Below are 13908 nucleotides of genomic sequence, written 5' to 3'. Positions count from 1 at the left end.
GCTTGGCTTCAGGCAATAGCCATCTTCTGACAATTTCAGACCGTGATCATTATCATCCGGTTTTAGACAAATGTAATTGCACCAGTTAAACTTTGCAAGACATATGCTTCCATGGAGACGCATACTTTTGCAGGTCTATTGTTGTGCTTATATGTAGCTCTACCAGTAGTAGTAACTTAAGTAAATTGCTTATGTATGCAAACCAAGTGTTTGATTTGATGAGCCAGAAACTTTCTGAATTGGTAGTGAGTAGCGTATGAATACAAAGGTAAAGTAATGACTGATACTTACTGTGTTTGCTTACGTTTAACTGTGGTTTCTTACAGACACAAGTCACTTTGGCAAGGGCCAAAACAAGCAGGCAAACCTGTTTTTAGATTTGGATCCTTCTAGAAGAATTAGTTAAAAGTAGACCAACAGCTAGAAAGATCTATCATGTGATAAGCCATAGTTTTGTGCCTTTGTGACAATAAAAAATAGATATGTGCACCATTTGATATAATTTGGAATAATGCTCAAGAATCATGAAAACTGAAAAGTGCCATCAGTATCCACTTTTATTACTGATGTTAGTTTTTCATGTGCAGCCTAATATACTAACTTTTCTAACTTTTTGTCATTGCAGTGCCTCCATCTGCTCCTCGCAGCATCATCCCAAAGATCAACAACACGAGTCTGACCCTGGAGTGGAATGAGCCGTTGGAGAGTGGTGGCCGGTCAGACCTGACCTACACTGTGCACTGCTACGTGTGTCGCTCGTCCAAAGGGCAGTGCCTCACCTGTGGGGACAGCGTCAGCTACAGGCCGGCCCAGCGTGGGTTAGTGGGTCGAAGGGTGGAGGTCTGGGGTCTGCTGCCCCACACCACATACACCTTTACCATCGTAGCACAGAACGGCGTGTCACAGCTCAGCGGCACAGATCCTGCCAGCGAGAGCATCAACATCACAACGAGCCACGATGGTACGACCATAACCAGAGGAGAAGTGTATACAGGATTATGTCATGGTTTTTATATGTTTTAATAAATGGTTTGTGATCTTTAGTGCCGGCGCTGGTGTCTGTGATCCGGAAGAGTAACTCGACTGAGAGCAGCCTGACTCTGCACTGGACTGTGCCTGTGCAGCCACACAACACCATTCTGCAGTACCAGCTCCGCTACTGCGAGAGGGTACACAACCTCTCTTTACATAAAATAATAACAACTCCAAATGTAGTGATAAGTAAATACATCTCTAGGCATTGTTGTTTTTTTTTCTGAGGACACACATATTTCAGAAAATCACTACCATGACAAAACAGTATCTTAAACCGTATCACTGTTCCAGTCACCACAATTTAATGTGTTTGAATTGGGCTGAGGAATTAAAGGGAAATTAAACAAAGGGAAATTAAAGGGAAATAAATAATAAATAGACAGACCAGACTAATTCAATTTCATGGGTTTTTATTATTTTTTAATAAAAATGTTCATAACATGGTACTCACTTAAAACGTGCATACTTTAGATTCCTTTAAAAGTTATTTATTGTTTCAGTACTTCTTTGATTAGTGTTTCACCCTCCATCACACCTGTCTGTCCCTGTTGTCCTTTGTCTAGTTTGCAGTGTGACTAACTTTATTTTGTCCCTTTAGGAACGCCGTAGCGAGGATCAGTGCTTCTACACAGAGAGCAGCAGAAACCAGGCTGTGCTCACAGACCTGCGCAGGGCCACTCAGTATGAAGTGCAGGTCAGGGCACGGACCATGGCTGGATACGGCAGCTTCAGTCCCACCGCCATTTTCCGCACTCTTCCTGATGGTGCGAACTGTTTTTTCTCATCACTTTTTTGGTAGTATTTCAATGGCAGAAAGGTTTTGTGGAGACCTTGGACAGTGTTTGGTCTGCACTCTACCTCTGTCCTTGTTAAAAGATTGTGCAAATAGCCTTTTTTCGTTTAAAAAATTCCTCTTGTGTACATCTCATAACTTTGGATTTCTATCATCTTTTTACCTAACTAAACCAGGGTCGCACAAATTTTTAAGCACAATGCGATACGAAACGTTTTTGTGTCTAGGGGGGGCGGCTTGCGATACTAACACTGAGTTTATTTGCTATGATCTAAATTGATAGTTTGTGTAGTACGAAGTATGATTTCTGGTAATAACTCACAGAATTCTCCATATTTTCCAGGACTGGACTCTCCCTCGCAGCTCGTGGTGACTGGCATCCTTATCGCCGTCGGACTGCTGCTGCTTGTCGCTTTCGTCTTTGTGGCAGTCTACTGTATACGGTAAGAAAACGGGACACAAAAAACAGACAGATTCGTAAAAGAGGAAAGAAGTTGGCAGCAAAACAGGAAATGGAAGAAGAAAGAGGGAAACGTAGGGACGCATACCAAAAACAACGATGACCCCAATTTTGTGACTTTGCTCCTGCTTTGTTCTCTTGTTTACACAAATCATATCTAATCTGCATTGGATTTGCTCTCTGTTAGTCACACCAAGCCCTGAGACAAAGCAAGATGTCTTCTGCTAACACAGCTAAAAGTTACCCCCTCTCATTATAACAGTTTTCCGCAGGCTTCATTGTTTCGATAAATACTCTTGGATCCCATCAGACGGAGAGAGGAGAGAGATGAGGGTGGAGCAGAGGCCAGAGAGAGAGGGGGAGAGAGAGACAGGATACAGGCGTCCCAGCCCGGTTTCCAACAGGACAGGCAAACAATAGCCACGACCTTGTGACACACGTGCACACTCACATGCACGCACACACCAGTGGATGAGGCCCAGATCTGCCACTAAACCAAGGGTGGTGCATTACTGCTATTTTAGGCTTATGAGGTGGAGGAGGGAGAGGGAGGAATGGTGGAAGGCAGAGTTCCAGTGGCTACAGGGCTGTTCCAGTCTTGTACCGGGGTGATTTTTATGCTGCAGCTGAATTGTAATGCAGCAGCTTGTGTGAAAGAAGAACTGTAAGAGGGTTGTTGCTTTTTTATGTACAGCCGTCATCCCTAGTCACCGTGGTTTGTGTGAAAAGCGGTGGCTGTGGATGGTTTTAAGCATTACAAAAGGTTTTTTTTTTCTGCACAGTGACTGGAGATTCTGTGTCAAAGCATAATAGATGATGCTTGTGGTTTTTGGAGCAGTGTGTTCTTACAGTCTGTTAACTCAAGGGTATTGCTCTGTCACTGAACCTGACCTTTAACCTTTCAGTGCAGACGGCCAATAAGAGCCCACACCTCCCTAAAGAGGGATTCTGGCTATCATAAATCTATTTTATATTACCAATAATTACCCAAGTTGTTCTGTTTTTGCAATAGCTGCTTACAAAGCATTGTTTTGTTTTTTCATCTCAGCAGTGGCATTGTGAGACCCCTGATTTGTATCATGTCGGGGCGATAAAGGATTAGGAAGGCTTGCCACAAAATAATGTCTAACATTCAGTTGGGAGATAACTGTGCTGCCGTCCTAATCTTCTCTCATTTATCCCGATCTCTTTCTACCTGCAGCAGACACGGCAGAATAAAGGATCCTGAACTGGGCGACAAAACCAGCCAGTACCTCGTGGGCCAAGGTAAAGGATCAAGGGCAAATGTGTTCTGTGATTTGCAGCTCATTCAAGTCAGGAAGAGTCATTTTTATGCATCTCCATATGATTTTGGTCTGGACGTTTCTTCTTCTTCCTTTCCCACGACTCTGTTTGTCTTTCTCTCAAAGGGGTCAAGGTTTATATCGACCCTTTCACCTACGAGGACCCAAATGAGGCGGTGCGAGAATTTGCCAAGGAAATCGATGTTTCCTTCGTCAAGATTGAAGAGGTCATTGGCGCTGGTAAGTCCCATTATTTATAAATGTTTAAAACTGCTACTTAACAGTCATTCTTGTCCCACTCTTCTGCACTATGCTTTATTATTAAACAGAGTTGATTTAATACACTTAAACTTTGTTGTTCTTTGACAAAGATCAATACTGTCAGGTAGCCTAAATTAAGCAATTAACTGATAAAAATGTTGTTCATATTAACAGCCAACAATTAAATAAGGGCAGTGCCAGCCAGCGGCTATTTACGCTCTATGAAGATAAACAGCTCTTGTTATTGTTGTAAACAGAGAAACAAATTAATAATTCTTCTTTATTGTGTTTTGCCATTAGGAGAGTTTGGGGAGGTGTGTCGCGGACGTCTAAAGATTCCTGGAAAAAAGGAAAATTACGTTGCCATAAAGACACTGAAAGGAGGTTACACAGAGAAGCAGAGGCGGGACTTCCTGTCTGAGGCTTCAATCATGGGACAGTTCCAGCACCCCAACATCATTCACCTGGAGGGCATAATCACAGCCAGCTGCCCCGTCATGATTATCACTGAGTTCATGGAGAACGGGGCGCTGGACTCGTTTTTGCGGGTGCGTGTAGCTCACTGGGCACAGCACATGGCACCAAATCAAACACAGTCACACACTATCACACACACTATTGTCTTCTCCTGCTCACTGTTTCTCTTTCTGCAGTTGAACGACAGCCAGTTCACTCCCATCCAGCTGGTGGGGATGCTGCGCGGCATTGCCTCCGGCATGAAGTACTTGGCAGAGATGAGCTACGTCCATCGAGACCTCGCCGCCCGCAACATCCTGATCAACAGCAACCTAGTGTGCAAGGTGTCCGACTTCGGCTTGTCGCGCTTTTTGCAGGAGAACTCCTCAGACCCAACCTACACCAGCTCACTGGTGAGGAAATCCACTAACATTTCTCCAGGCAAACAAGTTTAGTTGGATCGTTGGAGTTTTTCATGTACTGTATAAACACATTTTTAATTGATTATACCATGATTAGACATAAGATTGTCATTCAATTTAAAGCAAATGAACTGATTTGACAAATGTCAACAAAAAGAAGTTCTATAAACATATGGGCAGATGCCTAAAAATTACATATACACACCCTTTTGGCTATGGCTATTGTTTTAGAATACTTTTTTCACCGTATTAGGCCAAAGACAAAGACTAGACATTTGGTAATGTGTATCTTCACTGTTATCTCCTTCTCATATGACACATTTGTTTCAAAAGGGATTATTTTACAGTCCAACTTCCTCACCATTGTTCTACTCTAGCTCTGTCAGACAATGAGTGTTTGTGTACGTTATTTCTCAATGTATTCGTGTCCTTATAGGGAGGTAAGATTCCCATCCGCTGGACCGCACCAGAAGCCATCGCCTTCAGAAAGTTTACCTCTGCTTCAGACGTGTGGAGCTACGGCATAGTCATGTGGGAGGTCATGTCTTTTGGGGAGCGACCATACTGGGACATGAGTAACCAAGATGTAAGTCACAGGAGAACTGTAGCTTTAACACTGTCTGTGGAGGGCTCATCAAGGGGCTAGACAGTCACTACTAAAGGACTGCAGATTCTCAGTGATAGGCCAGTTAAAGAGGCAGAAGATATGAAATACATATCACATATATTTAGCAGGTACATTTATTACCATGATATTCTTTGTAGTATTTATAAAAAGAGATACAAATGTGTCGTTCCAGTTATAAAAAACAATCTTTAAATGAATAATCATAGAAATTATTTTAAAAATTTAAACTGACAAACCTAAATTTTGATCATATATTAAAGTTACTACTACATATATGCAACTATTATTGTTAAAACTCAATCAAAAGTGCTATGTACAGTAATGAACATTAGCACTTTTTCAATACAAACATCATCAAATAATTTCTGAGTAATTTACAAAAGATATTTTATTACAACCCAAATCATCTTTTGTCCATTGTCCCAGGTAATAAATGCCATAGAGCAGGACTACCGCCTGCCTCCTCCTCCCGATTGCCCCACACATCTGCACCAGCTCATGTTGGACTGCTGGCAGAAGGACCGCTCGGCGCGTCCACGCTTCTCTGATCTGGTCAGCGCTTTGGACAAACTCATCCGCAACCCAGCGTCACTCAAAATAGTTGCCCAAGAAGCTGCCGGGTAAGAATGTTTGTTGATTGACAGAAAACGCTCATACATTTGGTCAGGTTGTGAATGCAAGTATATCTTTGGAATGTAAAGTATGAAGGTGGAATGCATGCCCTTTCCAAATGTCCTTTTTATCAGAGCTCTGACAGTTACAGGACAGGCATTGCACTCATACCGTCCGCTGTTGTGCACCTTCATGTCCCGCTGGGAGCCTACAGACTCTTGCTAGGCCCATTTCCCTTCCTCCACATTGTCCCTGTGTGCTGATAGGACACAGCAGAGGACGCACCACCCCTGACAAATCCCATTGTTTGTCTCTGTCAGTCACTGCTCAGATTATACCTCTGCTGGCCCACTGGAATGTGCTGCAGGATATGTATAAGCTAATGCTCTTGTTTCTGTGTCTCTAAGAAACTCCTTTGTCTTTGCCCCCCTCCAGGCCAGCCTACCCCCTGCTTGACCAGCGCGCACCTCTCGCCCCCTCGTCCTGCTCCTCGGTCGGAGAGTGGCTCAGAGCGATCAAGATGGAGCGTTACGAGGACAGTTTCCTCCAGGCGGGCGTCACCTCCGTGGACCAACTGGCCCAGATCAGCACACAGTCAGTACCTATCTTATCTAGAGGCACATTCGTCTTACACCTGTCACTATGCACTTAATCTATCTAAAGCTTTCAGTGCTGCAATCAGGCTCAAGCCAGGACCTCCGATTTCAGTGGTGAAAACTAGGCCTAAGAGGCTTTTTGAATGTAATTATAGAGTAATGTGAGAAGGGATGTATTTTCTGGTCTAATAATTCAGTTCCTGTCAGCAAAATTCATTAATCACCTTCAGTACATTTGCTGTATAATTTAATAACGACTGCTGGAGATGTAACATAAATACATATTCACTTCAACATTTTTTCTTGTTTACATAAATGTGTAATGCCCTGTTATTTTACTTATCATTTAATTTATATTACTACTATATTGTTTTACCATTTTAGTGTTGTGTGCTTAGTTTTATTCATGAGTAACCAACCCCTGAATTCATTAATATTTAATTAGAAGCTGAAGTTGCTTTCCATATGTAACTATTTTTCTAATTGTTGCATGTTTTGTCTGCACAGAGACTTGCTGCACATGGGGGTGACTTTGGCCGGCCATCAGCGGAAGATCCTCTGCAGCATCCAGACTATGACTTTTCGAAACAAGAGCACTACCACAGTCACCTTCTAGTCCCTGCACAGCTCACCTGTCTCCCAACTCGGACACCAACACTGGCGCACAGGTGCAGTGTAGCGAAAGCCCACTCAATCATCTCCGCTGACCCACTTTGAGCATGGACTCCAGGAGAGATTGATCGAGTTTACTAATGACCAGAAAAAACACACAAAATGAATACGGATGACTTTCCCATCAGCTCGGGGAGTTGTCTGCGTACCAGAGCATCCCTGGAGGAGCGACTGGGATGAAGCCGCGTGGACTGCCAGCTTTTTTTTTACGAACATTTTGTATCTTCCTGAGGCTTAGGATTCAATAAATGTGTAAAACAAAGAGAAGAGACAGAGAATTTATAGTGTTTGTATTTTATCATGTCACATTGTCTCAAAAGAGAACTACTTTTGCCAAAGGAGACAAAAAGCAAATGGAAGATGTTCGTTTTACGTTGTGTGCTGTAATTGTGTGGACTTTGCTCACGTCTCATTTGAATCAAGCTAAACATTTGGACTGTTTTGATCATCTCCATTACCTCGTTTACTCAGGTGTGCTTTTGGAGACCACTGTATCAATCATTAGCGACTCTTCCTTAGAGCTGCTCTCCTCATCCTCCCAGCAGCAGCGTGTGGGTAGAGGAGACAGACTAAAACGTTTAGCACTTTTGGTGAACTGTAGTCTTGGGTTGCTCCACTTGTTTCGCTTGGTTTGTGGTTGGGTATTTCCACTGCCGGTTGTTTCTGTTGGCAGCTTTTAACTCTGATTGAAGGACCAAGTGGACACACACAGAGACCAGAGAACACTGTAGTATTTCTGTTTTCCTATTCTGTACTTAATCTCCATCTTCCAGTGCCAGTCAGTCATGTACTTGCCAATTTTACGAGTGATTAGATTTGTCTGATTTGAATGTACTATTGGGGATACTTTGACATTTTAATTTATTCTGGTTCTGCTTTAGACTCAACACGCAGTTAATAAACATTTGTAAACCATTAGGAATAGCATAGCGGCAAACATACTAGCCACCAGTATCCAGTGGTTTCCAAGAGGAATGCTAACAGTGCTGGACTCCTATTTGATTAGTAGCACAGACCCCCGATTCTTCACTTTATTACAAGTGCTTGTTGCTGTAGAATAACAGGCTGCAGTTCAAAATGTCAAAGTATTGCTCCAAGACTTTGCATCTCTTAAGGATAATACCAGCCTTTTTGACATTTAGGTGCTGTATAATTTGCTCACACTGGTGTAACGGGAAAAATAGTAATGTCTAACACACCAATTTTAATCTCTTTCATAGTGCAACAGATCTGCACTAGACAGTTCTTTTCTTCCAACTAATTTATGTAAACGATTATTTCATTTTAATATAAAGCTTTATCTCCTTTACAAAAGTGTTTAAGGTAGAAGTGTATTTGTATTTTTCTAATATACAAAAAAACACAACCATTTAACGAATAACTTAAATATTTTTAAAATTCATTTCATTGTGTATTCTCTGGGGTTTCAGCCTTTCTGCCATTGTTCAGAGATTTTTAAAAAAAGGCTTTCTTGGCACACTGGTAAAGCTAAATATTATGCCCCTAATAATTTTCATAAGAGCAAATTGTATATGTTGTAAGTGTTAGCTTCGTGCCTTACTGGCTATTGTCCATTGTGCAACCTGCCAAAGGCACATAGGAGCTGGTTGATGCTTTAGTGACCAGCTGCAAATAAATGAATCACTTTTGTCAAAATTATTTCCCATTTCTTACTTGTACTGTATAATTTTTGCCTTAGACAGAAATCCTGGTGTTATCATCAAATGTCATATAAGGGAAAACTGAAGATAAATGTGGTTTTCATATTGAAGACCTCAATACAATACGTTTGAATGCAAAACTAGACAAAGTATGTTTTGAATTCCATCTTGTGTGTAGACAAATGTGTACTCAGTATTCATAATAAAATACAGCAGTGTTCTCATGTAGTCTTTCTTTTTCTGCTAAGCTATATTCAACTGACCTTATCTCAATCTCTGCAACTGTGTCTGTCATGGACGTCAATTGGAAGTCAATACATTGTCCAGATATGAAAACTTCACCTGTGGAGCTTGTTCTGATTCATATAAGTTGGCCTCCTGTGCAAAATCAATACAGTTTTTATAAGGTCAGTACTTTCAGAAAAAACAAGAGATTTAGATTTTGACTAGATATTTAGACATGTTTTGTTATAAAGTGGTAAAATTATGTTTAACCAGGATGAAACTAGATGCACTAGACAGAATCTTAAAAAAAAATATGCACACACTTCTTGACCTTAATACAGTCTCCTTGGTCTATAAGCAGGTTTAAATCAAGATCTTCATTAATATGCAACAAATAAATAAAGTCTAGGATGAAAGCCAAAAAAAAAACCCAAAAAAAAACCAAACACTTTGTTCACATTTAATGTTATCACACTTAAAACCATTCATATGGTATCTATAAAATTCATGCATTGTGCAGCAGATTCACTTCTAAGCTAAGATTCTAAAACTGCACCTCATTTCCCTTTGTAATTTTTCTGCTTTTATCTTCAGTTCGATATCACCAGTCCTAAAACTGAGATCACAGACAGAATTTGTCACTACAGTGTGTGTGAGGCTATTATTTGCTCTTATTTGCGTCTCTGGTTGCAAACACGCCTCTCATCTATCCTCCTGTTTTTAATAATGAGGCTGGCAAAGAAACTGGAGACTGTCGTGGTAGAACCGAATCTCTCCCCTCAGCACTGTAGCCGTTCCCTGTGCCTTGTATTTCTCCAGAGAGGTTTTTCACCCCCTCCAGGGCTGCTAGCGTGTCCTCGTCCATGTTCCCCTTCTGGTCCTCAGCACTTTTAATCATAAAGAGATGTTCTATTCTTCTGCAGCGCCCCAGGCTCTGAGCAGCTTATAGCATGGCACAAGCTTTAAAAGTCTTTCACACATATAAGGCTGCTGTACTGTGCTAAAGTTTTAGTGAGGTGTGAAAGGAGACTCATAATGTATTTTTGTTGTGTGTGCTATAGCAGCTGCAAGATTTAAAGAAATTATGTAAAATACTGTTAGGCCAGAGTGGATTGCTTAAATCCAATTTGGGCTTGGGCTGGCTCAGGTCTGAAAATCTTGGACTCAAATCTTGAACAACTGTACAACAAAAACAGGAATAAACCATTTAAACCTGAATAATCACACCAAAGATATCTATATACCAGAACCACCTGTACCACAATTTGTAAATATCTATTATGGGCAAACAATAGTAATTTTTTCTCCAATCATTTGTGTTTTATAAGATGTAGGCAAAAAAACAAAATGGTGATTTAGAGGCACGTCTGAATAGGCCTGGGCAGTGGACACTATTTGCCATAATTTAAAAACTGCATCGTATACCCAGTGTCTCTTTAGCCTGATTTCTACCATAATCGTCCAGCTTTTTAAAGTATCTAGTCTCTTGATTAATGTGCTTTGATTATCAGTAGGCTACTGACTCATAGCTCTGGTTGTGTTGCCCTCATGTGGCTCCGTACAGACCTGCCCTGTCGATAAATAACTACCTAACAGTTATGGTGTGTGTGTTTTCCCCCACAGAGCCATAGCGACAGACCAGTATTCTACGTCTGTCAGTGTTTTGTATGAACTTTGACCCCAGCATATAGTGCAGATCTGGCCCTGGCTTTGTGCTCTCTATCAATGGCCATTCATTATGTTCTGCTGTCGGGAAAGGGCCAACCAGATTGGAGAGTTTTGCAGGATTGTGTCATGGGCGTACATTCCTCTGTGCATTCAAGTGGAGAGCGCGGGTGTGAGCAGAGTGATGATGGTGGGTGTCAGGTTTGGGGGTTATCAGGCTCTGGGACAGGTATGTTTGGGACAGGAGAGGGTGTAAGGAGCAGACAAGGGCTGTAGTCATGCATGGGGCCATGTGGGAGGTACAGATGTTCACTAATTCTGTAATTTGTGGGTTAGTCTATAGACCTCTTTGTCTTTGTTTAGTTTTAATGAGACTGGTTAAGTTCTGGTTGGGTTTGGCTTCAGGGTGTGGCCCGGGGTCTGTTGATTTAATCCTAGTATTTATTTTAAACCTGTTTATTCTTGATTTTCTAGTCCTTATTATCATGGCTGCGTATTGAATTTCTAGATTCTAGAAACAACAACTTCAGCAACAATGTGCCTTGGGCAGGATTAAAATTTATTATATATATCTAGGCCATATATGTTTAGATTTTTTATGTTTTTATCCTAGCTATGGTCTAAATTAGCACAGGTTTTTGCTTACTACTTATGTCTTTGGTTTTTGCTTACTTCTTATGCCTTATTAGTTTATGGCATGGCTCTGGGAAACCAAGTGGAGCCGCCTGATTTTAAGTCCTGGTCTGTCTGGTTGTATATCTTTACCATAAGATAAGCTCAAAGCTCTGGTGGAGGTCTGTTCTCTCTGAAAGCTTCATACCAGGAAGTTTACAATTATCCAAGATTTCAGGAAGTGCACCAATGTGACCACCATAAACAGTTTTCTTCTCTAGATCTTTTTAATTACAAAACCCCACATAGACATTCCTGGGTTTGTCTTTGGTGCTTTAAATGCCTGGATTCTACTTCTGTGATAACAGTTTGATCCAAATAGAAAATCCTACATCCATCCACACAGGATTATTTGTCACCTGTGCATGCATAATTGTTGTAAAAGATGCCCGCTCAGCCTCTCCTCTTAAATTCTGTATTAAATCAGATCAATGGGAGAGGTGTCGTCTCTGCTGTTGTACAGAAATGTGTGTTTGTTTTTGCACTGAGTCGTATCCAGTCCATCATTGCGTTTTAGTTGACCCACCTGGTTAAATAGAGTGTGGAAAGAACTTAATTATACTCCCAGACTCCAGTAAAGTTTGATGTAGCGCCAGCCTTGTTATCTTAGCGCATGTCTAATCCACATAATAATCTGAGTAAGCCTTTAGATTGCAGGTCCCGCTGTCTTCCTGTTCCTCTTACTGGTGTTTGTCGTCAAATATAGTTTAAAGTATTTACTCCACCCGCCTACTTCCTGAATCAATTTAGACTCAATACAAATAAATAATTCACAAAATCTTCTTTGCCTTTCAGCTGTTCCTGTTCAGGGTTTGCAAAATAGCTTTCTCCATTAAGCAATGTAACGCTCGCTTCTGCGTCCAGCTTTATGTCTTCATGAATCTCATTTGTCCTCAAGTCCTCTTATGGCAGTTCTTGTTAGTGTTGTCACAATACAATCATTTCAAACTCATTACAAAGGAATAGACTTGATACTCATTACCGATTCCGATACCACAATGATAAAAATTCTTTCTCCTTCAGACAATAGAATATGGTTTTCAACATTAAATAATAGCACTTTCTTTTATATGTCCCTGTGGTGTTATATCTGTGTTCTCCCTCGTCATCCAGGTATGTTCTATAGTGGAACATGGTCTTACACTTCTGAGTACTGATACGGTTCAAAATCATTTCAAAGCTATTCAGGAAAGGTTTATATCTGTATTGTGAATGTGTTAACACATGCTCAAATGAGTATCTATTTTTGAAACTAGTTTTAGTATAAATAAGCATCTCATTTTCTATACTTTTGACAACCCTAGTTCTTACCTCAGTGAGCATCATTGATATATTGTTACTGTACATTTTGTAGCTATTCCATCTAGAAAATGCTTGGTCTGATTGATTTTGGAAGCTAAGCAGAATCGTGCCTGGTTAGTCCTTTGATGGGAGACTGCTGGGAATGCCAGTTGCCCTACACACGTCACCCACATCTGAATACGAACTGTCTTTCTGATGTACTCCTTAATATAATCTCATCCATCCTTATCAATGCAAAATCACCACAACATCTTTCGCTCTGCCTTCTGCTTGTCTAATCTCTCATGTTTCTTCCTACACCTGGGCACTGCAGATCTCTGCCTCTCTGTCTGGTTTTCAGTCGGCTCACAGCAGCAGCCATCAGTCTCCCCCGTGGCCCCCTTTTGTTCTCCGCATCCTCATCCACTAGAAATGAAATAACTTTGACCTTCCTTGCATCTTGTCCCTAAATCACCTCCTTGTTCAGAGCCGATCCACGCTTCAAGGACCGCTTTGGAATTCAAACTATGGTAAACTGGACAAAAAAAATGTATGAAAGCCTTTGAGATAATGGAATCAGTTTGGTGTGTGATATACGTCCATTTTGAAGCTAAAATCAGACGGATGGCTTTAGTGTTTAGTGCCGTGCTTAACCCCTCACACATGTCTCACCTTGTAGCGCTAACTCAACCTGACTCCTCTTCTCCTTTGACCCCTATCAGTGTATATCTTCACCTACAGCAGAGGAATCCAACACACCCATCCCCAAACTTTTCCAGACCCTCCAAATATGTTTTGGGTTCGATCTGGTTACAACAATTTATCAACTTAACAAGATAGACATTACTACTGCTTCTACTACTTGAGTCAGTGCTACCACAAACAGTGAGATTCAGTCATTTCAATAATATGTTTGGGCCTTTTCAATCCAGAAGAATTTTATTTTATTTGACAAATCTGAAGGAAAAAAAATCTTGATTACTGTAATCTTGATATGAAAAAATATTGCTTATCTTATCGTCCCACTCCTAATACTCCGACTACGCCGGTAATGATGAGTAGCATTTATAGCCTTTTGAATAATATATATCAAAAGTAGTTTTACTTACACAAACACAATGATCCTCTAATTACTTGAAGCAGCATTACACCTATCCATTACTGTACTGCACTTAACAACCGAGGT

At 41.0% G+C, this 13908-nt stretch overlaps 1 protein-coding gene across 1 annotated transcript in view; it reads left to right on the top strand.

Annotated features, from left to right (window-relative positions):
* The window catches only part of ephb4a (eph receptor B4a), a 35641-nt gene extending 26537 nt beyond the window's left edge, over positions 1 to 9104 (top strand). Inside the window, exons 6-17 of the mRNA XM_033979079.2 lie at positions 626 to 961; positions 1045 to 1169; positions 1634 to 1799; positions 2172 to 2271; positions 3490 to 3554; positions 3698 to 3811; positions 4133 to 4380; positions 4486 to 4701; positions 5147 to 5296; positions 5765 to 5958; positions 6386 to 6544; positions 7054 to 9104. Of these exons, the coding sequence (XP_033834970.1) occupies positions 626 to 961; positions 1045 to 1169; positions 1634 to 1799; positions 2172 to 2271; positions 3490 to 3554; positions 3698 to 3811; positions 4133 to 4380; positions 4486 to 4701; positions 5147 to 5296; positions 5765 to 5958; positions 6386 to 6544; positions 7054 to 7162 (1982 nt within the window). The 3' untranslated portion in view covers positions 7163 to 9104. The remainder of the gene's footprint in view (positions 1 to 625; positions 962 to 1044; positions 1170 to 1633; positions 1800 to 2171; positions 2272 to 3489; positions 3555 to 3697; positions 3812 to 4132; positions 4381 to 4485; positions 4702 to 5146; positions 5297 to 5764; positions 5959 to 6385; positions 6545 to 7053) is intronic.
* The last annotated feature ends 4804 nt before the right edge of the window (positions 9105 to 13908 follow it).

The sequence above is a fragment of the Periophthalmus magnuspinnatus genome, chromosome 14 (genome assembly GCF_009829125.3).
Source record: "Periophthalmus magnuspinnatus isolate fPerMag1 chromosome 14, fPerMag1.2.pri, whole genome shotgun sequence".
NCBI classification, from domain to species: domain Eukaryota; kingdom Metazoa; phylum Chordata; class Actinopteri; order Gobiiformes; family Gobiidae; genus Periophthalmus; species Periophthalmus magnuspinnatus.
The sequence above is the reverse complement of the archived record's forward strand: the minus strand, read 5'-3'. Positions and strand labels throughout refer to the sequence as shown.